Source organism: Melanotaenia boesemani, chromosome 5, assembly GCF_017639745.1.
Source record: "Melanotaenia boesemani isolate fMelBoe1 chromosome 5, fMelBoe1.pri, whole genome shotgun sequence".
NCBI classification, from domain to species: domain Eukaryota; kingdom Metazoa; phylum Chordata; class Actinopteri; order Atheriniformes; family Melanotaeniidae; genus Melanotaenia; species Melanotaenia boesemani.
Genome location: NC_055686.1, coordinates 21,316,555 through 21,341,280, shown reverse-complemented (window position 1 = coordinate 21,341,280; position 24,726 = coordinate 21,316,555). Strand labels below are relative to the sequence as shown.

At 39.1% G+C, this 24,726-nt stretch overlaps 1 protein-coding gene across 1 annotated transcript; it reads right to left on the bottom strand.

The window, feature by feature from the left end:
- Positions 1-891: 891 nt before the first annotated feature.
- rell1 (RELT like 1) lies at positions 892-24,726 on the bottom strand. The gene is made up of 8 exons (XM_041986575.1): positions 24,577-24,726; positions 18,728-18,934; positions 13,977-14,045; positions 9,339-9,393; positions 5,188-5,436; positions 3,536-3,668; positions 1,028-1,071; positions 892-947 (listed from the first exon to the last, which is right to left on the bottom strand). Exons 1-7 carry the CDS (start codon positions 24,599-24,601, stop codon positions 1,036-1,038), a joined length of 774 nt encoding a protein of 257 aa, XP_041842509.1. The 5' UTR covers positions 24,602-24,726; the 3' UTR covers positions 892-947; positions 1,028-1,035.

Here is a 24,726-nt window from a genome sequence, read left to right as displayed (position 1 = left end):
TTCTGCTCAGAATCCGTCAGCTCACGGCTGAAGTTTCAAAGTGTCTGATGCTCTAAAGCTCCCATTTTGATTCTCCACCTTTTTACTTCTAGACTTATTCTGGACACAGCAGTTTTACTGACAAATAAACTTTGTCCAAGCTTGTTTTTCTCTTTGAAAGATGAAGAACTAAACCAATTAATGCAGTTTTGAGGTTTTCTAAATGTCATGCTGATGGAAAATCTGAATGTTTAGAGCTGATGTGTTGTTGGACTCAGAATACTGCAAGTTCTTTATTGAGGTCAGACTGACAGAACATGAAGAAATAAGATGATCAGACATTAAAAAAAAGGCAGAAAAATGCACTGCGAGGACGACTTGTCGCTCTGACAACAGAGCACACTTTGACATCACGCTCACCCCATTTCAGGATATGCTAATATATTTTACCACATCTGCTGGAGCTTCTTCCTGGCAGCGATGCATCTGGTTGTTCTACTTCCTGCTTGGGAAGGACAACCTCCCAACTTTGTCTAATGCTGGCTGTCTCCATTTCCAAGGTGTAGTTTTAAAAATAAAACAGATGATATGACAAAAGAAAATATACAAAACCTTTCATACCTCCACTTTTAAAAACATATGTACGTGCATCATGGACTACATGGGTGTGTTGAGTAATAAGTTAATGGGAAAGTTTAAGCTCCCATCATGACATGAAGCAGCTGCCCTGCTTTAAAGCCACTGAGCAAGGCACTATTATAATTCTATCGGAGGGGGAATCAGGTGGATTTACCACTCATGCACTTTCTCCTCCTCTACTTGTAAAACAACCATCAGCAGCACATTTTAATCCTTGCGGAGCAACATGTCCCGGGTCCTGGATCCCTCCTGTGCTGATGTTTCAGTGTTCTCATTTTGGTTTAAAAGAAAAAAAGTGTCCAGATGTTGCTTCTGCTCTCTTTGGACAGCTGTGAAGTTCAGGAAGAAATGCGGTTAGACTCTATTAAAAGAAATTAAATGTAAAATCAGCTGGTGAAAAACAAGTTACCTGGTTTTCTACCTCTTCTCCTTGTCCAAGTTCTCCGTCTGCTCCTGGAAGAAGAGACAAATAATCATTTGTTATTGCGGAAAATGATGAATTGACCAAGTTAATGCTCTGTTCAATCGGAAAGGATTAGTTTATTTTTTCTCCTCAAACAATCCGCATGAGAAAGCTACAAGTCAACACAGGAGTTGACATTAAAAAATGGAGCAAACACGGATGTAAATGAGTGCAATGTTTTTCCACCCTAAAACAAACATGGTAGGATGTTGATTCAGTAGAGTCTGATTAATCTACAAGGATGAAAACGAAAGCCTGAAACAAAGGCAGAAACCTCTGAGCATCAGGATCTGCTCAGCATCTGTTTGCAGCTTTTCTACAAAATCCAGCCGTTACAGAAACAGATGGAAAAAAAAAAAAAAAACATTTTAGGTTACTTCTATTGAAATTTAAATGGTGGAAAATCTGTCAAGAGCACTTACAGATGAAAGAGTCTCTGGATTCACATAAACTAGAAGATCAAATTGCACCTTGATGACATATTTTAAAGTTCCAAAAGAAACACAAAGATTACAGTGATGGTAAGGCTCTTGGGATAACCAATCCACATAAGGTTATTTATTTTTAATGTCTCTGTCTGATGTCTGAAAATATAATAAATTAACTTCATTTACTTGTCTTATTTTATAGACCAAAATATATTTTATTAAATATTATATATATATATATATATATATATATATATATATATATATATATATATATATATATATATATATATATATATATATATATATAGATAGATATATTTTTTATTGCATGTTAAATGGACAATTTTCTTATATTAAATTACATTTTATTGTACAAAAAAGAAAAATAAAGAAGAATAAATCATTTGACAATTCATCAATTAAAAAGAAAAACCATTTCAAACCAAACTTACCAGTTCTTAAAATGAAACAAATATTTAATTTAACCACATTTCATTCCATTTGTCATGGATCATAAAATTGTATTAAATTAAATACTTTTTTTTTTTTGTTTTATTGTATCTTTTGCAATTACTCATGAAAAAGTTCTCTATAAACTACACTGAAAAGTTGGCTGATCAGCATCGTTTCTACCTGTGACTTAGCGTGAGAAGCCTACACAACAGCCTTAAAAAATATGTAAATATAAATGCGCTTTGTGATTATCACCATGAAGTATTGTGGACCTGAATATTTAGCTGTTCAGATATTTGTTTCTAGGGTATAAAACTGGTTTTTAATTTCTGGATTTTGATATTTGTGTAAATAAGAAAAAAGAGTCCTTTATCATCACCCTCATCAATGAGGTTTGTGGCAAAGAGGAATGAGGTGTAATACTTCCCACTACGATGAGGCTCAAACTATTATTACAAGACTTCAAAACTGACATCTGATGGAAAAATAACTGCCTGAAAATAAGCATGACTGCATATTTTAACATTACATGCAGTTATCAAGCAGACACCTCTGATGACAAATATTCAGAGCAAATGAGTTCACAGTTGAAACAGCTTTAACAACCATCAGGACATTTTCTGTGACGCCACCAGCTGTGTCGTTTTCTACTGTTGAAGATGAATGATAAGCGTTACACTATAAAGGACGTCTCCTTTCATAATAGAGGAAGAAAGCGTTTTATTCTCAGTCCTAAAGACAGTCAAATCAGACACTGAGGGGACATGAGGAGACATATTTATGATCAGCAGAGATCCTGTGATGAAGAGCTGGAGGTGATGCTCAAGCTGCTTAAGATCATTTCTCTGATTTTACTAAAATTAAATTAATCTTCTGTATTATAATAAAACACTGGAGTGACAGGAAGCTAATAATCTCAGTGCATCTCCTACATATCTTCATTTAGTGAAGTGGTGCTTCTTTATTTAATGTTAACACAGAATGTTTATTTGTTTATTTGCGACAGTCATATCTGTAACTAGCGTTTTGGGGACACATCTCTCCAGCACAAAGAATCTGATAAATATGGATTTGTTCCAGACAAAACAAGAGGTGTGTCTGCAGAGAAACATAATTTATCTTGCTTTATGAGCACAATTAGATAAAAATTATACCTTTTTAAACCAAAATGACAAACATATCCTATTTAAACCTCATTTTCCTGAACGTAGACGCTACAGGAAACTTAAGTAGTCAAAGACCTGAAGACGTTCAAACAGGACAACAAACTGGGTGAATTATGCAAATAAGGAGCAGCTGAGAAAGGCTCACTTGCTTTTGCCTTTTTCTTATTATGAGTTCAAACATCTTAATGTTTTGGTGCTCTGACAACGACGCAGTAGTAGTTTAATTTGAATGCTTCTATGCTGATGATCTACTATTATTGCTGTTGCAGCTTCATTTATCGATAACATAGTGTTATAGTGTATCACATAGTGCACAGTGAGCCCACGAGGTTTCACGCTGGATGAAACAGTAACTTTTACATAGGACATCAGTGTGAAAGACAAACTGGAGTGAAAGGACTAACCTTTTGGGACTCAGATGTGGTTCGGCTGGGGGGCTCCACTGTCGTGGGCGTTGAAGGGACGCTGCCATTAGAGTCTGATATTAGCAGAGTCCGTCGCTCTCTGAGTGGTTTTTCACATTTGGTCACACGAAACCTGCAAAAAATAAATAAAAAAGTTCCATTTTTAAATGTTTGTGCATCCCAAATACTGCAGAGAAGAATCATTAAAACACCCTGTTAGCTTCAATACGGAAAAATACATGCATGATGTATACCGGTTTAAATAAAGTTTTTATTGAAATATAAAGAAGTCATATTTCATTTCAAATTTATTTGTTTGGCGTTTAATTTTGCTATTAGTGTCTTTATATTGCATAAATAAACTATACTAACAGGTGAGGCTAAGGACAAACTCACTGATGGATCGCTCTATTGGCATCTGCTTCTACACACTACTACTCCTGCTGCTTCTAACTCACCAAAACATGACAGCCGTCTCATCCACCCACTCCTTCAAAGTACACACACAGAACAAAAGCTTTAATCATATCAACAAATGAATATTCGTATCCAGGTCATGCTGACCCTCTGCGTACACAACCATCATCTGAGAGTCTAAATGAAAAGCAGCCTCTCTGCATCCCAATCAGGTTTCTGTAGGACACTAAAGATGAGAAATGCTCGCTGTGTGACGGCAACGACGCTGAGTGCTTTACAGGCTTCACTGATGGACAGAGAGATGCTCTCTAATATTAGTTTAATATGATGGAAGTGGGTTGTTTAACTTCGAGTAATGCAGCTTCTCATTTCTTAAATTAGTGGTTCTTAACCAGGGGTCCACGAGGCTTGTTGTTAAACTTAAATTGTTAAACTTAAGACCAGGTGCACATGGAGAAGCTGAGGAGTTGTTGCTTCAGTTTTTTTTTTTAAACATTTGGATGTTTTATTCACAATGAACCAGCGTTGTGGAACCTTGAAAATTGCAACTTTTTCAAAGTTAATAAATGACCAAAATCCACAGTACAAAGAAATTTTAAAACATATATAAAAAAAATGCAACTAGTGGGCAAATACACTACCAGTCAAAAGTTAAATTTAATGAGAAAGTGTGTCCAAACCTTTGACCAGTAGGGTACCTTTTCCATCCAATCAGCTTTCATCGTTATGGCATGGCTTAGTGAGGTCAGTGAGCTTGACCTTAACTTTTTCTGCACCATTTTACTGATGAAACATGTCATAGAAACGCCATGATGCAAATTATTTGTCCCTAAGCTGTGGCATAAAGCTGTTGTTTCTTTGTTGCTGTCACTAAGTTGAGTGAGAACCTCTCCTTGTTAGTGTACCTTTAACAGGGGTCGCACCACTCTGCAGGTTAACCACTGAAACCTCGGCTTTCCCAGGCTCCAACCTAACCATCCATTTTCGTATTTTCCAGATCACCAGTCTGGTGTCACAATGCACGGCAGGCTGCATAATTAAATGAAGATTTTTCATTGATGATTATTCAGAGTTAATGTTTGATTGCCAGCATGGACTAGTGACTGACGCCTCTGAGGCAAACACTAGGTATTAATTAACCTTTGTGCTGTCTGGTATAATTCAGAGCAACATATGAGCTTGCAAAACAGTTCTCCTTTTTATCATCAACCTCACACACACACTGCCTCACACACCTGCCCACAGCCAGAACAGTGACCTCTCCGAGGTGACTGCGGCGCTGCTCCACCTTGCGGGCCGACGGACTCCTGAACAGCGGCCATTTCTTCTGGTTGCAACGTGTGCAAATGTTCTTTTGGCCACTGGCACCTCCAATGGTGTGCAGGTGGTTGCAGGTGTGCTTTGCAGCTCCGGGGGCCCCCCGAGGTGACACGGGGGTCATCGGAGGGGTGGAAGGCCCAATAGAAGTGGGGGTGAGTGGAGGACTAAAAAGACAAAGAACCAGCAATTAGAGATCATTTAAAGATTTCAGGCTCATTTTTCAAACCCCTCGGCTTTATTAATGATATTGTTATCTTGTATTAATTCTACATGGTTGGCACAAGTGTATAATCAGCGTTGCTACTGAATAGCTGCTGCCTGTCTTGGCAGCGGAGCACATATAATGTAAATCAGCCCCTGAACAGTAATTATACAACAGAAAAATCTTTTTTTGGCCAGTAACTGTTAGAGCACCAGACTACAAGCACATATTAAAGAAAAAGAAACTTCACAAACTAGCCATCGACTTTCATTTTATCCATTTTACAGAGGGAAAAAAAATCAAAGCTTATTCTGTTCTGCAGTGTCTCTTTTGATATGACCCATCACTGCAGAATGACACATTAATATTTCATACATCTGTGCAATTAATGAAAAGCTCGCTGGGAACAACCGTTCATTGACCATCTTTAAAGTAAGAATGAGAGTGAGTTTCTGTTTGGAGCAGACATCAGGTGCAATTACACTACACATATTGTTTAATTTGTTTCATATATAAAAAATGTTTTAGAGGAAGTGTGTAGTTTATGGAAATCACTTCTCACGTTTATACACAAACTGGTACATAAAGATATTAACATGCAACACAGAGTGTATGTATGTATATGCATGCATCAAGGGAAAGGCTTTATGTAAATGAGTTTATTTTTATTCAGCAAGAAACACAGAAATAGATACTTGCAGAAAGACGGAAGAAAGATATGCTAAGACTGACTGTAAACGGGAGGCAATAAAGTGCTGCCACAATAGATATTTTCTCTGCAGCCAGGACTGGTTAAAGTCCAACCTGCTGCACATCACTGTCTCTAGATATTTTCTTTTAAAATAAAACTCAAATGAAATGGTTGCGAAAGTCTGAGGATTTCATGTCGATCTATGTGTTCATTGCAGTTAATAGTTACATACCCAGAGCTGTCCACAGCAGCTTTCAGTATCAGTTAAGAGTTGGCTAAAACGTTACAAGGAGATGGAAAACTGCTATATTTATGGCTGTAAATGGGAAGCCTTATATATATAAAAAAAGAAAGGAACATAGTAATTTTTGTCCAGTTTTTGCTTTAGTTTTTAGATTTTTAAGCTTTTTTATTATTATTGTTGTTGTTGTTGTTAATAATATTATTATTGTTGTTATTAATTAATCCAAGAGAATATGAGGGAGGAAAATAAAGGAGTCCCCAACCACGTTGCCATCAAATATCACTGTTGCAGAACAGCAGTATCATCAGCAGGTGGCAGTATAAGCTAGACACAAACACATGGTTGTAATAGACAACAAGGAAGCCGTCGTCGTCATCTCTAACTGGAAACAAAACTCCAGAAGACAAACATCACCAATCACCTTGAACATATTTAACAAGGAAGGGTTGGACGACACGTTGAATTGTACTCAAACCAGTGCATATAAATATTCATTGTGTCCATGTACAGTTAGGATCCCTGATGAGTAGAGGTATGAAACATGAGTTTTATCCACAGGAGGAAGAAAGGATATGATGCAGATAGAGATAAACAGAGGCTGTAGTGGAGCGATGAGGGGGGACTGAGGGATTGTGCAGAGGTGTTGGCTCAAGCACCGAGGAGAGGTGAAGTTAAGAAGCCAATCTGGCGAGGCAGATAGCGAGCCTTGGCCACACTACAGTCACTCTGCTGCTCACAGCCCCTCTTCCAGCCTCTTTTCCTCTTTCTTCTTCCTCCTTCTTTCGGCCTGCCTGCCTGCCTCCATGTATTCCATAAATCACCCCAACCATTGCCCCTCTTTCCCCCCCGAATCCCCATCTCTAAGTGATCCATTGGCAGGCTGCCCATCCTTGGCTGAGAGAAAGAGAAAGATGTGGAATATAACAGCCAAAGAAAGGAGTACTACAGAGAGAAGTTTGAACAAAATGAAGAGGGATGAAAAACAAGAGGATGAAGATACTGGGAGAGAGAACTAAAGAGTTAAGACACATGAAAGACACTATGAGAAACTGTGTGTCTTCACAGACTTTGTATTAAATTGTCTATTTTGTGGTGACCAAGCATTGCCGTGGAAACACTCCTGCTATTTATCCCTAATAAAACATCTCTCCTCTCTAACCGCTTTCCTTCCACAGCGATATGTAGCTGGAAAAGGAAGATGACAGCCGAAGAGAGAGGGGGAAACATTGTCCACCAACTCGATTTACTTTGACTCCTCTACTGTCATAACCATCTCCTCCTCCAATCTGTCCATCTGCCAAACTCCCTTTCCTCTCATCTCAGAAGCAAAGCAGCATCACAAGTGCTCATCTCATTGCTATCAACAGACAAATAGCAGGGTGACAGCTAAAAATGTCCATTCTGAGGCAGCTTGAACCATCAGCTGTTGGTCTTGCATTTAAGGGTCATTTCATAGTGACAAGCAGGCATCCTTTGATTTGAAACCATGATAAAATGGCCCACTGAGGTCTAAAATAAGGGTTTATAGATTTTTTTTATTGTTAGAGGAGCCTGCTAATTAGAAGTGAGCTAACGCTGCAGCTAACAGTCAACCACTGAGCTGTGTCTGCATATTGTTGAGATCACTGCTATTAGTAGATGTACTATCATAATTCTTGGTCATTTTCCATATAAAGTGTATTTTCTGAGATATTTCCAGCTGATATCGACCAGTTTTGTCAGCTAATATGATGACTGTGCCTGCTAGCTAAACATTAAGCTAGTTATACAAGCAGATGGAGAACTCTGTTCCCATGTTAAACCACTTCCCAGTCAATGTCATGGATTTCCTATCAATAAGAAGATTAAAATCAGTACAAATCACATTTAAACTTCTTTCCAAGCCCCATCCTTTGCACATTTTTCACTGTGCTGGGTTAAAATGTGCCCCAAATAGAAGTAGTAACTTATCCTTAGGATTTCATGCATTTTCATAAAAATTATCAACCAAATCCAGTGGAAAATAAGCTTAGGAAAAGTCACAATATTTGTAGTAGAGATTTTTTTTAACCTTCAATAAATCCAATAAAGAGCAGGACAGAGTCACTGTGTCAGCTTAAACTCTAAAAATAACAATAAAAAAGTTTAGCATTTAGCTAAAAGCACTCAATAGCTACTACTGTAACTATGGGGACAGTTAGCCAGCATGCTAGGGATTGATGTATTAGACACTATCCAGTTAGTTTTTGGTGCCTTTAAATGAAAAGTTTTAGCTTTTTTTATAGGATGTAATCAACAGATCTGTTGTTTAGCTGGGATTACCATTTAACTTTCATTTAACCTAGCCTAGCAATTAGTTTACTTGCAATTAGCTTTTATGGTCTGGAAATTAAAATTAGTGGGAAAAAAAATCCTTTCAAGTGTTAAATGCAACTTTTGAATAATAACAGACTTAAAACAATTGATCGACTGTAAGAACAAAAGAAACCATCGTCCAATAAATCAGCCTATAAATAAAATAGTAGAATTTTCCTCCTTATATTTACAATATTAGCCCCATCATGTGGTTTGGCAAAGACCCAGATGTGAAATTATGTCAGCATCTGTGCGCAACATGGTTTAATAATCCCACAATGCACTAATATGTGGCACAGCAGCATTTTGGGAATGTCTCCAGCTGCTTGCCCTCAATCAAACCTCGCCCATCTGGAGAAGAATCAGAAGAGAAATGTGGCCTGATTGCTTGGAGTGCTTTAGTCCAAATCTGTGTGTACAGTTGCTTCACAAGTGACTTGGACAAACTGAAAAGGAGGCTTATGGTGCCACCTGCTGAACGAGATGATTAATACAAGGGCCCACCGCTCTTCATTTAAGAGAAACCGGACAAAGACAAACAGCCTTTTTATTAAACACATTGATTTGCTGTTTACAGGAAAATGAGGGCACTTACCCATCTGATTCAACGCTGTTCTCATGAACCATGGCTTTTAGGGCGTCTGAGTTTGCTGAGGAAGAAAAAAAACAGGGAGACAGGAGAGGAGGAGGGAGATAACTGGCGTGAGAACGCTTCACAGACTTCAAAAGCAGAGCAGTTATTGAAAGATGCTACAAAAGATTAAATCTTTAACAAGATTAAATGGCACATCACATGCAATCACCGAACTAGATTACTATATAGGACAGACTCTGGAAGATTCTGATCCAGAAAAAAATAAAAACTCGCTCCAAAATATGACTAAAAAGTTCAAACTTTCACATGGTGGTCATGACTTTAGCTCATGGACATCAAGTTTGACATTTCTGATGCTGCTAAGAGACAACAACGAGCTTCAGCTTATAGGCAAATTAACATTACCAGAGCAGATTTAAATTTACATCATTTGCTCTCAGGGAAACATTTTCCTAACACCATACACTGATGCATTCACTGACTATGCCATGAGCACACAGATAAAAGTAAGATGTACATAGTTTAGGGAGGGGAAAAAAAAACTGGGAAACAAGAAATGACTCATTCAGGAGTTTTCTGAACCAATTTCACAGAAATATACGGACGTGTGACTCAAAGTATTACCCTCATCATCACCCTGTACATCTTTCATATCATGAAAGAACCACAAGATGTTTTAGAAGCACATTCTTTTGATGGAGTCATTTTTACGCCTTTGAAGAGATGAAAGCAAAATTTTAGAAAGGTTTTAGGGTGATTTGGGGGTCTATAAAAGGGCCAGAAAACACATTTTCTAACCAGCATTTCACTGTTAAAGCATATCATTCTATTCCTGTAAAGGTTACAACAGCTATGACCTTTTCACATGATTAACTTTTTCATTTTAGCTTTTCCTACTACTTAAAGGCATGGTAACTTGTTAGGAAAAAGTAAAGACACATATTTCAGAATCTGGACTAACTAGGATTATTTAATTAAAAAAATGCATTTTGGTTCTTCCAAATGCTAATTATGACTGACTTACCAAAGCCTAAACAGAGAATTTTATGCTAATTGACCTCTTACAATTCATATTGTTCTTGACTTAGTCCTGAATATTTCTTCTAACCCTAGCTCTTGCTGATAGCAGCTAGGTTAGGATCCAGGGTTCTGGACATTCCCTATGAGCTATTTTTAGCAAAGCATGGCTGCAATGTGAGGTCATGTGTCTCTCGTTGGATCACCAGTAGAGGGCAGTGTTTCATTTGTCTGCTCATGACTGCCACATGCCTCCGTTTTTCTTTTTAGACAAACTGGTGTTTAAATGGAAATGTCAACTACAAACATTAAATCCTGTGCTTCAGATAAACACATTGTTTAATTCATTTCTTAAAATCAGCTGTCCTATGTTCACTGTCCCACCTACAAAGAGAATCACAGTTTTCTCCAATCAGAAGCCGTGGGTGGTCAGCACAGCTCCATCCCTGCTGAAAGTCTTGGATGCTGCTTACAGAGCCAAACTGAAAAAGGGCCTCCAGCTGACAAAAGTCAGGCACAAGCAGCGCATTGAGGAGCACTTGATAGACAACAACATATGTAACATGTGGAAAGGCATCAAGACCATCCCAGAGTACAAGTGCAGAGACCAGCAGGTCACTCATGACCCCACTCTGCCCGACACCTTGAACAGCTTCTTCGCACGCTTTGGCACGACGAGCAGCAGAGGTATTGTTCACCCTCCACAGCCAGAGGCGCAGCATCAGCTGCTTACCCTGCAGCTGCACCTAGTGACCTCCACCCCGAGGAGGATCAACATCAACAAGGCTGCGGGTCTAGATAAGGTGTCAGGTCGGACACTAAAATCGTGTGCAGACCAACTGGAAGAAGTTTTTCTGGACATCTTCAACCTGTCCCTGCAGCTTTCCACGGTTCCTGTCTACCTGAAGTCCTCCGTCATTGTGCCTGCGTCCGAAAAAACAACCATTACCACCCTCAATGATTACCACCCCGTCGCTTTCACCCCAGTCATCATGAAGTGTTTCGAGCGTATCCTCCTAAAGCACATCAAGATCCCCATCCCTGCCAGTCTGCAATTCACCTACAGGGAAAACTGTTCTATGGAGGATGCTGTCTCAATAGCACTTCACACGGCCCTGACTCACCTGCAGCATCCCAACACCTGTTAGGATGCTGTTTGTGGACTTCAGCTCAGCCTTTTTACACTGTTCTCCTGGATGCGCTGGCTCTGAAGCTCCACAGTCTGGGTCTGTCAGCATCACTCTGCAACTGGATCAGTGGCTTCCTCCAGGTGGTGAGGATGGGGAAATCAACATCTTCACCACTGATCTTCAACACTGGAAGGTTGCAGGGTTGTGTGCTCAGCCCTGCCCTCTTCACCCTCTTCACACAGGACTGCTCTACCATCCACCTCATCAACAAGGTTGTGAAGTTTGCAGATCATGATACCACCGTGGTGGTTCTCATATCCTACAATGATGAGACCCACTGCAGAGAAGAGGTCCAGAGTCTCACAAAATGGTGTCCCAAGAACAATCTGGTTCTTAACATCAACAAAACAGAGGTCATAGTAGGGGGTACAGGGGGGTCAAGGAAGACTGAGCATGCTCCTCTCTGCACACATGGAGAGACAGTGGAGCGTGTGGACAGCATTAAGTTCCCGGGCATCCACATTTCCTCTGACCTCTTCCGAACTGTGAACATTTCACACCTGGTGAAGAACGACTGTTCTTTCTCAGGAAGTAGAAGTGGACGGGACTCTCTTCTCAGTTGCTGGTGAACTTTTACAGAGCCACCATCAGAAGCATCCTGTGTCTCAGTGGCATAGTGTGGTATGGCAGCTGCACAGCACAGGACAAGAGGAACTTAACCCAGGTGGTGAGGACAGCCCGCCGTTTACCAGATCTGGACTCCATCGATACCACCCGAGTCCAGAGGAGGGCCAGATGCATTACAGACGACCCCACCCACCTGGGAAATGTACTGTTTGTACTGCTTCCATTAGGAAAGAGGAACAGGAACAATAAAACCACCACAAAAAGACTCAGAAACAGCTTCTTCCCCAGAGCTGTGAAAGCAATGGCCCCCTATAATTCAACACTTACAGCCCCCCCCCCCCCCCAGTACTCGCACACATGCACCTCCAACCCTCCACAGCCACACACATTAAAAATTCACACCGTCTCAGACAAACACATCCTTGCACTTTATTCACCCGGTAAACATTACTGTCTGCTGTGAATTCTCATTTTCTGTAAATATAGAGATGTTCTTATATCTTTTATATCGTTATTTTTTACTTATTTATGTGTTCCTGTTATATTTCTATTGTGATTAAGCCAAGAGACTCCTCAAAAATTTGATTATGTTTGCATAATGACAATAAAGATCTTGAATCTTGAATATATGTGTTGTATTCAAATGAATATATGGTCTAAACTGAGCTTTGTCCCTACAGGAAACCTGAATCATAGCATGTCTGCATGACGGACACTGAGGCTGTGAATCACAAATACAGGACTCCCACTACTATGAACTTAACTCTTACTATGAGAGCAGAGATGAGTCAGCTTATGGGACAGGGAAAAAAAAAAGAAGAACATTACAGATCAGGACAAAGATAGCCACCAACACATGACTATACTGTCTGTGTGTGTCACAATGTATGTTTTAGTCATCCAGACGGTTTAACGTGCACAGCTAATGTAACATTTAGAAATCAATACTGATGGATGTGTTATATCTGAATATAGTTCAGCTGAAGTAAATCTTTAAAAATCTTGTATTTAGAAATATTTTCTAGCCCAGTGATTTTATTGTACTTTAAGAAGATATGTATGTCACTACTGAGAAGATTGCAAGCAGATGAGGTCATTGGAAAGGTCAAAACTTAAATTAAAACTACTAGAAACCAATACACCTACCATAGCTGTCTGATCAGTTAATAAGTATACATTTATGTGGGGATACACATTATCACTAAGACCAGGTTACATAACAAATATTGAAAGAATGACTCCCTTCCCCTACCACTTAAAATATTTAAGCAAAACACGAAATTATTTAATTTTATTATCCAAACTCCCTTTCTGATCGTTGTCTCAGACAGGTCACAGCTTAATTCTATTATCACTCCACTAAATATTTTATTAATATTTTTATTAATTTAACATAATACAAGTACTGTTGTGATTTATTATATTTACTACCAAGTTTCAGCTCAGGGGAATGATTTATTACCATGCTTTAGTTCAAAGATCCTGAAACAGCAGGCGACAGTTTAAACTTTGTGTAAACTACTAATCACCACAAGTTGTGTCTTTAAAAATCCCACTGTAGTTGTCCAGGAGATGAACTTCCACTAAAATCCTTATTCCTGAGCCAAGCTCTTCTGGGAAGAGTTACATAGAAACACCACAGTTCAGACTCCAGCACCGACTTCCTTCCTGTCTGCTGTGTGAAAACGTGTCTTCCCGAACAAAATACAGCGGAAGTGACTTCAAGGGAAGGAGGTAAAATTAGGTCAAAGGGATAAATCCCACTTCAACTCATATTTACAAAAATTCAGTATCAAATTGGAACAAAAAAAGAAGCAAACAAATAGCACAGATACAAGTGTTGAAAGATCTGTTGAGCACATACCTTCATTTTTCATGATGTAGTGGACAATCTGTCCAACTGTGTCGTGTTCACTGAGGGTGTCATTTAGCTCTGGAACCACAAGAAGAAACACAGCAATAAAAATGACAATGTTCTCAATTAGCTGTTACACAACAGACGGTGTTGACAGAGCATCTCCATTATTCAGCATAAATCAATGGTGGAAATCAAATACAAATGACAGGAAAACACAGTAAAGGTGATGGTGTTTGCTGAATGTGTGCCGCGGTGGCGATAAATAAGCAGAAAGCAACATGCAGGTCAGCGCACGTTATCAACACAAACACCTGACATGAATTCTATCAGATCCGTCCTGAAAACAGATGCTTGTTGAGATGTGAAATTACGCTGATAAAGATGGCCGAGCATAACAAACAATGAGCGGTCGGGGTGCGGCCATATTGTTTCATAAATCTGTAGGTTTGTCATACACGTTTCATAAGATCCTTTTAACTTCATGCAATATTGAGATAAGATATTGATAAGTGCTCTAAAACAAACAATTATATGTGTGATAATCACGCAAATACACTTCTAACGATTTATTCTTTGCCAATATCATGAAACATCAGTTTTATTCAGTAAAATGGTGATACTGTAAGCAATTATGTTTTTATGAGTGGGTTGCATTCAGTTTTGCCTTCCTGAAAATCTCATGCGATCAGCTGTGAGTACAAAGCAACAAAAAGCGCAATCATTAATCCAGTTTCAACACTGTGGACCAAAACTTCGACTCAGCACACACCCATATGAGGCTTCAACTTCCTGGAGTTTCCTGTTGATTGCTTCCTCTGTTCTTCCTGACTCCTGATAAACATAATTATTGCATTCTTGGGAATCTCCTGGTATCATACTGATCATTAACGTGCAGCATTTAAGCTGTGTGGAGGGTGAAATGGAATAAAACAGGAGCCAGGAGGAAATTGGATCTTTGTGGGAGTGGACTTGCTAAACAAGTGAGGTCAGAGCATGAAAGCTGTGTTTTCCTTTGTTTCAACATGTGGCAGACAGGGTAGGGCTTTCTGAGAGCACGCATGGACAGAAACACAGAGAAAGCAGGGAAAATTCTTCATGGAATTACGCCTATTGTCATGCTGACAGGGAGTTTATTCTTACTCAGGGTTTGTGACCATCTGCTGTGATAAAGAACTGAGCCAAGAACATTCCAGCCCTCACCTATGGTTATGAAGTGTAGGTAGAGCCAGAAAGAATGAAAAAAGTGTCTTTGTAGGATGACTGGGCTGAATTTGAGGCAGCTTAGAATAGAGTAACTGCTCATTTACATTAAAAGAAACCAGTTGAGGTGGTTTAGGTGGTCGGGATACCTTCTGGAAGATGTCTGACTGGGGGGAGACTTTAAGGCAGACCCATGATTTAAAGAAAATGATAACATCCCTCTGTTGGTTTGGGAATGACTTCATCTATAAGCAGCACTGAAGGTTGGACAGATGGATGCTCTATTTAACAAGCAGACATGTTGAATCACACTAAAAACCATCGAGGGGTCTGCTGTATGACAGATTAGCATAAAATATGACAAATTCACACCAATCCTCACAGCATAGTTCATTATTTCCAGGACATTTTACTTCTTTGTGACACAACAGAGCTAACCAACCACCAAACGTTTGCACGCAAGAATTACGAGGACAGCAGAAAGCAAAAACTCGCCTTCCAGTTTTGCATGACAGATAAGGAATGGGGAAAAAAGTAAACAAGGAAACTCTGCTATTCAGAACAGGGGCTCTTCCTTCTGCTGAGGAACAGATCTTAGATATTCCTAAAGAACATCTAATTCACAGGAGTTTAACATGTTTGTTTAAACAAAAACAGAGAACAGTGGTTTCACATCACAGCAGTCTGTTCTTATTGTCTGCACCTGCCTGTGCCAACTCATTAGGTTCAGGAATGTGACTGAGGCTTGCAAGAGCTCGAGTGCAGGCGAAAGGAACCAGCGGTGTTCTTGCTTTATTTCTGACCTTTATTCTAACTCCTACATGGTGGAAAAGCAGAAAAGCTCACCAAATACTTTTTCAGGAACTGCGGTGCAAGCGCATCACAGTTTGACAAGAAGAATGTGGGGCTGAATTTCTGTTAACGCTCATTTAGATAAGAATGTTTTCCTCTACGTGCTGCTGTGAAGGAACAAGTAAGACAAAAATAACAAGATCCGATGCTTCACGTAACAAGTTACACAAGTGGGAGAGCTGGAAACTGGAACTTAATGACAAATTTACAAGGATAGTTTGTTTTTGCTGTCTGTTCTAGTTCTTAGAAATGTAAAACCTGAATTTTTTTCTATGGAAAATATAGACATGTGTAAACAAGATATTTTCTAAGAAAAGAGAATTCAACTGTTTGGGTTAAATTGTGAAACTGCTGCAGGAAATACAACAAAATGTGCAACTGGAATTAGCACAAATCACCATCGTCCATCAATCTGACAAGGGACCAGTTTTAATATATAGTGCAGTGACAAATGACGAAACTCAGGGAACCACTGGTTGCACCACATTAACAAATCTTTAGACTTACAGCTTTAATTTTACTAATGGAGTCCATATAATACCTTTTGTTATGTTTTTTTACCATGCTATCCACAAAAGGAGGTTTTCTTTCCTACATAGGATCCTGCCTCTAAATCTGTGCTATAGTGTTTGTAGTCTACACTTCTCAAGCAAATCAACATAATTTAGGGATGCACGATATTTGTCGGACCGATAAAATGTCCGTCAATATGGGGATTTTTTAAATCGGTCTGATAGGTACATTTTGGAAAAAAATACCTATGTAATTACATAGTATCTAGACTGTAATGCATGAAACATATTCTAAGCATCTGACACCACTATTTCTGGCCAACCAGAGCTGAATGGGCTCTGCAGACATGGCAGCGTAAAGAGACAGGAGCAAAAACAGGAGTGTTTTAGACATAAAGTGACAAGTGCTGCAGTAATGTTACATTAAAGTAACTTTAACGCACGTAGTATGCTAGAAGCATCTACTTTTAAAAAGGGAATGTAACATAAAAGACAGCAGGAATGTTTTGTTTTACTTAGAGACTGAAACATGTTTGCAGATGTAGCTAGATGTTTTGTTTTTGTTTGTTTCCTGTTAAAAAGCAGTTGATTGTTGAGTGTAAGTACAGATAAAACCATTCTGCAAAATGCCTTTAAAATGTGCACTGTGTAGGACATAGAGCGGATCTCAGTAAATAATCCTACAGCTCTAAAACTATTTTTGCTGCCTTTCAGCAAGTAACTTATATAAAGGAGTCCATGTCACCTGTCGCATGCTGGTACTTCTGGTCCTCAGTGTGGCTTTTGACACAGTTGATCATGTCATTCTTTTAAATAGACTGGGTAGGGATTTCTGGAATTGCTTTAAACTGGTTTTCATCCCACCTTTCTATAAAAGATTCTGTGTCGCAGCCAACAACTTTATGTTGTCATTTAATTTAATTACATTTAATTACATGCCGCGGGAGTCAGTTTTGGGACCTGTTTTATTTTCATTGTTTTTCATGGGCACATTATTCAAAGACATGATTTTATGCCGACAACACACAGATATACTTCGCAGTCACAGCCTCCGACCCTGGGAAGTTAAGTGGTTTACATGGCTGTCTGTTGGATATAAGCAATGGATGTCTGAAAATATCCTTCAGTTAAACTCTGCTTTTAACAGCCTGAAATTTGAGTATCACATAAAAAAAAACTAGAAAAGCTTGTTTTTAACTGCTTTTACATGCTTTTATTTCTTCTCAGCTGGATTGTGTTAACAGGCTTTTTACCATTCTTAACCAAAAATCCCTCCTCAGACATCAGACAGTTCAGAAAGTCGCAGCCAGGTTTTTAACCACAACAAGGAAATACAATGTCACAACTATTTTAGCCTCATTACAGTGGCTACCAGTACGTTTTAGGATTTATTTTAAGATTTTATTGATTACTTTTAAAGCACAGCCCTTTTTATATATCTAACTTTTTAATTTCGTACACTTATGTGCACCTTGCGATCCTCGGGCAGAGGTGTTTTGTGTGACCAAGCTTTTCCAGTCAAGGCCTCAAAACTCTGCAACAACCTGCCTGAAGAAATCAGGTCAGCGGACTCTACACACACTAAAAAACTGGAAGATGAAAGCAACTTTTGAGCGTTCTGGAAATAAATAGCAGCCACACACTGCTGAGCAAAGCATATCTGTAGGTATCTTATGTGATGTAAACGTAACATTCAAAAGGCATAACATTATGTTCTTTTACATAACAGTCACACCTGTATTTTAAAACAAGAAAGACCAAAAATACCACTATTTACCTTATCCCTACATGCCATAGTGGAAAAATAATGGGACACCACTTGCTGTCCTACCATTACAAAGTTTCCTTGCTTGCAGCTTCCAGTGTGCATACACACATCAACAACACATTAATAATTTGACCTCCAGTAACTTAAATTCTTAGTAATGCACAAGTGGAGCTTCTTTTCTGTCAAACAAGTTCATTAACTTGAACCTGGCTCAGTAATAATCCTAGGTGTGAATTTTGTATGCAGTAGCTGACAAAAGCCCGAAACACACAGCTGCAACAAGCATCGTAGTGGTGATACTGACGTTAGCAGCTTCACGTTACACAGAATGAAGCAACAAACAAATGAAAATAAAAACCACACGTTATTGTCACAGCTCAGTGTTTTTTGAGACTCATCCACATCCATCTAGCTCCACTGCTTACCTCCACACTGCTCAGGATCCTTCTCCTCTTCTTCACACACCTCTTCATCCTCCTGGGCAGTGGTGCAGCGATAGCCCTTCCTCTTCAACACGTGACAGACCACCACCCCCAGCAGGCCCAGAAGGAAGAAAGTGGGCACTAGCACAAAGGCAATGTAGTCTGGGTTGCCTCCACCTCCAGCTTTTTCAGTAACTGTGGTTTGCCCCGCTGGAAGAAAAAAAAACAAACAATGATATCAGTGTCCTTGATAGCAACCTCATATCAAAAGTGACTCATAAGACACACATGAGCTCGGAGCAGCTGAGATTTTCACTACTCAGCTGCAACATGACGGCACTTTCATGTTCCTTTCCTGGATTAATCAAGTATCGCTGGCCTTGAAGTGTGTAATGTCTCCTTTGGAGTGACAGATAAACCAATTTTATTGTGGACTTCTCTGAGAGCAAAAGAACACAAGTCGGTAGCAAAGTACACAAACCCAGCCTATATATAGCAGGGTGTATCTGAGATTTAAGTAACCGACGGCAACAGATTAAAACAAAACAATCCTAAACTTTTACCACTGTAGCTTAAGTTTCATCTGTTTTCACTGCTATCTGCCCAATAATAAGGGCTAAAGTCCACAGTGTAACTTCCACAAGACCCTTCAGAGGAGGGTCTGGGAGGAGTTCATAAGCCCTGCATACTGTCCAATCAATACTACAACTACAAAAATAGTTTGGAGTAAATCATTTCATTCAGCAATAAAATCTGGCTAATCTGCTTTGATGTTTCTTTGCTAGATGAGAAAAGTAGCTGCAGTTTTAGCCAAACTCATCATCCAGCAATAGCTAAAACAGCTCCATACTGGGACAAAAAATATAGAAGTTTTTAAACGTCTCAATCTAAGGGTAGACAGAGATTTATGGCCGGCTAAAGGCGAATGCTCCTGTGGCTCCAGCGGTCGATGATCACGTGAAGCGTTCCAGCAAAACACACAAGAGGGCTTTTGTCTGCATTCCTGCTCACATCAGTGTATGCAAACTACAGCAGAGGTCGGAGAAAATCTTCAAGTGAGACAATGAGACAGGCACAGTGATGCAGTTGAGAAAGAATGTCAGCCATGCTGGAGTCTAATAAAATCTTCACACTTTTGATTTGTGCTACAGCACAGCATGTATCTGTAACCCAACCAAGTGGCTCCCCTCCATGCAAAAATCCAGCACAAATCCATGCAGGATTTGCGCAGCTCCATTGTCCTGACTCTCTGCTGCATCAGACTGAAAACACTGAACACGGTCTGTTCACTGACCTCCCTGTGACCAAATGTGTCCATGCACTCCTAGCAGGATATTACGTTAGTGACGACCTCATGGGTAGACGTCCCCTGCACAGCCGCATGCCTCTCCAACTGACTCACAAGCAATCACGTCCCAATTATAGGACTGTATTAAAAGTATTAGGAAAATAATAGACTGGGGAACAGGTTGAAGAGAGTCTGTAAAGGGGATTTAGAGCCAGAAATCTCTCATCCACCATAGCTGGATGATATGATAGTAGCCAAATGCTGGAGATGTCACATACGTATGACTGGTGTGGATTTCTACAAAAATAATGTTTATTCATTCAGTAATTAATAAAGTGAGGAAGCACCTAAAAATGTTTTATATTATCTATTCTTCTACCAATTTTTTTTCTCTCTCTCTGTTTACTTTAATATAAAAAAATACTTCATTAATCCCCAATGGAAATTACATCGTAGCAGTATACAAAAGATAAGAACAAAAGTGACTATGGAGAATCGTTGTTAAAACCTACTACAGAGGGTAGAAATTACCTCCTGTACCTGGAGATGAAGTAGCCTCTGGCTGAAGACACTATAATCAGTACATTGTGTGGAAATGTTAAGCGTTGTCAACATTTTTCTTTCCACAGAGACTTCATGAACAGTTCCCAGCAGAAATTCAGATTTTTTCAACAATTGGTTCAGTTTTTTTTTAATATTTGAAATTAAAATATTTAAAAATAACTGTATATATACACCAATTACCCCATTTCCATGGGTGTTTAACCAGCCCTAAAATCTTCCAGATAATGCTAGCTCATTTCCAATGCCATCACTATCACTGCTTTAACATAAGCCAGCGTATGCTTTGGGACGAATCAGAATGCATTTTTATTTCCCCACACGGCCGCAGGTGAATGGAGAGTAACCTGGACTATTCATAACCCAGGGTATTTTGTAAGAAAAAAAAACAGGTTCAACCTGTTTTAAGTGACTGGTCCTTACTCACTTCTACAGGATAGCTGAAAATGGTTTAAACTGTTGTTTTTACACCCAATTTTATATTAAAATGTTTTTTTGTTTCTTTTTTAATGTGGGTATGAAGCTAAAAGCAACAGATTCAAATACTTTCCTACTGTCAGTAATCTGGGGGACACTATGTAGTCAGAACCAAACCAGTAATACCATTAACTTGTATCATTTCATGGATAGGCCATGAAATGAGCTGGCAGTCAGATGAGAGAGGAAAAAAAAATCAATCTTAATCTTTTTATCGCTTCCTCCACGGTTTGCTGCTGTCAGTTTCAGAGGCTCCATGAGAGTTTTAAATGTGTTTTTATACAGAAAAAATTGCCTCCAGCTTAGTGAAAATTAACATGTGCACCAGAGTATTGTGTTTCCATCAATGCCAATCGAAGATAAAGCCAATAAATACCCATGATGATGCTATTTTAATATAAAAAAGGCACACTTCTGGTTCTGATGCTGCCCTGTGCAGGCCAGAGATTTAACAGAAAATTTAAAGGGCTTCTTTACCTTGTTTATTATCAAAAATATGGATTATAATTGTATAAAACTTGAAAACAACCAGTAACTTTTACTCTGATAAGAAGCCATCCTCTCTCTAATCCTGGATGTGAAGAAGCATTTTTATCCACCATGACTAATTCTTCAAGTGAAACAGCGTTTGCACCTCAGTGCATGATTTTTTTCTGCTGTTTTATTTGGCTTTACTTATGAGAAATTCTGTCTTCCTGAAGGTTACTTCAGTCTTAACAGCTTTCATCACTAAATGATGTAAAAATCAATCTCTGCAAGAGATGGGAGATATTCTTGTTTGGAAAAACCTCACAGGATAGCTCAAGCCTTTCTGAGCCCTTCTACAGTTTCTATACTATTAAGTAAAAATGCACCACAGGTTGAAAATAATAACATCCCTGGCCAAATCAAATGAACAATACAGGGTCAAAGGGCATCTCAGAAAAGAGGATGTTCATGTTCCTGCTTGCTGATATCAGCAGAAAACCTCATGATACAAAGCTATAAGTAGCTGATTGTTTGCTAGAAGTGTTTTTCCTCAGTTTAATTTGAAATTTTAAGCATTTTCTACTTTGTCAGGGATGTCTCTGCTAACAGAAGAGAACAGGTTTCGAGATAGAGCAACAAATATGGCAGCATGACTTTAAACTCTCAGCTATACTGAAATAGTACGGTAATCTGAAACCTAACTAGCTTCTCTCTTCCATTCATTTTTACAACAATGTCCATCTGCACACTGAACTTGGGTCACAACCATAGACTATATGAAAAATGGATGGAGCCTCCGTGACGTCACCCATAGGCTTCTGAAGAGCTGAATTGAAGCTCATTGGGCGGTTCCCACTGTCGCCATCTTGGCAGCATCATGCGTATCATCATTCCCGGAAAATCCAAAAATGGGCAAAGAGCTGAGAGGGGGAGTGTGAAGGTGGGGGTGGATGATTTGATGCCCATCAAACTCTGAGCTGCCTGTAGCTAAGAGCTAACCAAGCTAGCCCAGAGCTAACGGTAGCTAACCAGCTAACAGAGGTAGGCGGGCTAACGCTAAGGTGCGCTGTTAGCTGGCTAAAAATCGCGTTTGTGCTGCACTCTCCCTTCTTGCCACGGATATTGGATACCTGTCAATCAAAAGGACACGCCCCTAATTATGCCGAATTTCAAGATTAAATAACATCCAAACGGATGACCTATAAAAAAAAATCCGCCCCCTCACAGTTGTCATGAAGGTAAACTTGACCTATTGATCCTAAAAATGGATTTTTGTACCAGGCTTTAAACATGTTTATTTCTGCTGTGAAGTTGGTCTTTTTAACATGAGAGTCTATGGGGATTGACTCTGTTTTGGAGCCAGACCCTAGTGGATGAGGGGTGAACTGCAACTTTTTGCACTTCCGCATAGGCTTCACATTTTACCGCTGGAGGCTACGGCTTGGTCACAACATATTCACTCTAATCACCCTAGAAGATACAGATTACAAGAAGAGATGAACTTCACAGGTAAGGAGAGTGTAAGCAAACTAAAAGTTATAAAACTTAAAGGAAAAACATACTGCAACCACAGGCTCTCTGCTTGAAACTAAAAAACTAAAAAGATAAAAGGCTCGGTCCATCTGAGGTTTCCCCATTTCCCCACACACACTGTTGCATTTAATGCTAAACATATCTGCTTAATTACAAATATGGTACAGCAGCTGAGGTTCTTGTAACTTTAAGCGACCACCTTTACAAATACATTCATCCGCCACAAAGCTACGTGAAGGTACAGGTTCTCTACAGATCTATCTGGATCAGCGGTCACACCCTAGAAATAAAGCAGTATGCATTTGTCATCAGCACGAATCTTTGCCTCTATTTATTTTTTTTTTAAGTTTTCTTTCTTAACCCTCTTCTCCTCAGCCTGCAAATGAGAGATCATCTCAAGCATGAACTCTTGAAGACATGTGCAGATGTATACACGCATTTCTTGCTATGTGTTTTGTTTCTAAACTTAAATTGTATGCACAAACAGATTCAGACTCTTCCCTGTGCAAGCCATGAAAAATTATGAGGGGCCGTTTGAGACATTATTCACAGTTACATTAATGTTTCCATGCAGTGAGCCACACGATAAGGTTTTGATTTCACCATTTTTAGCTTCACTGAGATTACTTCCATGAAGCTGAGCAGATGTTAATACAGCTTAAGTCTTCGCAAAACATTTGTCACAGTGTTCTTCACTTTTTCCTCTTCCGCTCCTGTATTTTTCTACAATCTGACTTCCGTTTCACCTGAAATGACTTCTGTTTCACCTAAAATTCCCTCTCACACACACAGTAAAATTCCTTTCATACGCATACTTACATACATACCAATGAAATGTGATTTTAGTATTATGTAAGAGAGCATTTTAGTACAGTATATAAGAAGCAGTTTCAGTATAATATATGAGAGGTTTCACAATAATGTGTGAATGATTTCAGTATGATATATGAGAGGTTTTAGCATAATGTGTGAATGACTTACATTATTCACATGTGAATAATGTCTCAGACGGCCCCTTGTAGAAAATGAATGTATCTTTTAAAAAGTAGGACAATTAAATAAAAGCGGACTCTCTTGACTGTTTTTTTTTATTTTAAGGAAAATGTAATGCCTTAAAAGCTTGAAAAAATGGTTTTAAAAAGAAGTATAACAGAGATCATTATATTCCTCACACTTGATTAATTGCTGTTGTTTGCGTAGATATAATGCAAGACACTAAAAGTTTTTATAATTAGGAAAAACTGGATTTGAGTGCCTTATTTTCAATTAGATCATGTTTTTTTTCTCTCTGCTTCCTTAAGCTTCATGATCTCTTGACTAGAAGACAACTCTCCCACAACTCTCCAGACGCTTGTTTATCCAATTAATTTCTATACGTGCCTACATATCAACATCAAGACGTTTTGAATCACAGCAATCTCCTCCGAAGAGGGTTTTAATGTCCGAAAATATAGAGTTTTAACTATTGTATTTGTGCTACACCGACTCGTATCCATGCATAAAGAGGAAAGCATCGGAAACTTACGCGTAACGGTGGTTGAAAAAGCCATTGATGGACCGAAGCGATGCTTGTTAATGCGCCAGACAGGCGGTCATTAGACCTCTGGTCAGAACTAACACTGGTCAGACTAAACTAAAGGAGGGACCTGCTACAAACATTGACATGTTTCCTGGT